The sequence below is a fragment of the Microtus ochrogaster genome, unplaced genomic scaffold (assembly GCF_000317375.1).
Source record: "Microtus ochrogaster isolate Prairie Vole_2 unplaced genomic scaffold, MicOch1.0 UNK1078, whole genome shotgun sequence".
NCBI lineage: Eukaryota > Metazoa > Chordata > Mammalia > Rodentia > Cricetidae > Microtus > Microtus ochrogaster.
Genome location: NW_004950176.1, coordinates 5670 through 7101, shown reverse-complemented (window position 1 = coordinate 7101; position 1432 = coordinate 5670). Strand labels below are relative to the sequence as shown.

The 1432-nt window shown below is 41.4% G+C and overlaps 1 protein-coding gene across 1 annotated transcript; it reads right to left on the bottom strand.

Annotated features, from left to right (window-relative positions):
• Positions 1–92: 92 nt before the first annotated feature.
• LOC113455897 lies at positions 93–1426 on the bottom strand. The gene has a single exon (XM_026778540.1). It carries the CDS (start codon positions 1247–1249, stop codon positions 383–385), a length of 867 nt encoding a protein of 288 aa, XP_026634341.1. The 5' UTR covers positions 1250–1426; the 3' UTR covers positions 93–382.
• Positions 1427–1432: the final 6 nt, after the last annotated feature.

The window sequence follows — 1432 nt, the reverse complement described above, 5'->3', positions numbered from 1 at the left end:
CATATATGTTTATGTGAGACAATATCTATACACAATATGATACTAAATAAGTCATGAACCAACACGATGTAGAGGGCGTGTAGTTTATGTTTATGTACCTTGCAGGCCCTGACAACTAGTTGAATGTGTTCATGCATTTCTCTGTTTGTTTGTGTGTGGTTTTGACTTCAGGGGGGATATGCATACCAGGTGCCCTATGAGACTGTACTTTTGTCATTTAGAAAAATATATTTATTAATATAACAGAGTTAAAATACAATGGAAGGGAACATCGTGGTGGCCAAAGCAATTGGGCCCCTTACAGACTAAAATATCACATCATCTCTTTCTTTGAAGCTTACACAAGGATTCAGAGTTCACTCTGGAATGGGCATGTCACAGATCAACAGTTCACCAGTACATGGGAAATTCGCTTCCTCATCTGTTTCCAGCACTTGAATGGCCCGGATGCAGAGGTTGTGGATCCAATCTGAGGCAGATCAACGGGAATATTGGGTTCCAGGGATGGTTCCTCCATCGAAAAGTCCATGATCAGAAACAACTTGGATCTTCCATTCAAGGTTGATTCAGATAAGGAGGGATCACCAGGCGAGCTGTCCACAGAATTCATGTTGTCTCCAATGTCCCCAGTAGCACACTTGATAACATTTTCCATCAGAACACTTTCTTTTGGGACTGTGAAGTCTGAACAGGGTTTCAGCTGCAGGCAGGAGTATATGTTGAGCTTGAGAAGACTTTGGCATCTCTTTCGTCTTCCTTCTACACACTCTTCCTTAGATTGTCTTTTCCCAGCTTCTTTAATTGTTGGAAGGGCTGGTTCACTCGCTCTCCTCTTCAATGACAAAAGAGGGTGATGAGCACCTATGTGGCTGCCCTTTAAACACGGATGCTCATTTTGCTGGAAACTGTTCACACACCTCAATTTGTGTTTCAGAATATTAAAAGTTGCTGTTACGTTATTTGGTTGCCTGTATCTTAGTGATGAAAAAATATCTTCCAATTTATAACACATGGTGTACATAGCCTCTACAAGCCTTGGAAGGATTTCTTTATTTGTAGGTGTTGTATGTTTTTTTTTATGGGGCCCAGCCATGGTCTTTTCACAAGTTGACATATGGTAATTCTCCCGTTTGTTTGAACCATGAGTAATTGTGCAATGATGATGTGACAGGGTTTTACAAGCAGTCAAAGATGGGTTACTTTGTGTTGGTGATGAGCCTGTGCATACCATCAAATGTGTCTTTAGCATATGGATATTTTCCTGTGACCATTACATATAGGATGACTCCCAAGCTCCACATGTCAACAGCCAGCCCATCATAAGGTTTCCTTGCCAACTCTCTGGAGCCATATAGTGCAAAGAACCACAGACTTTCTTCTACATCTGCCCCTTTGCAAGATGAATTGCCAAACCGAAATCACAAAGCTTGAC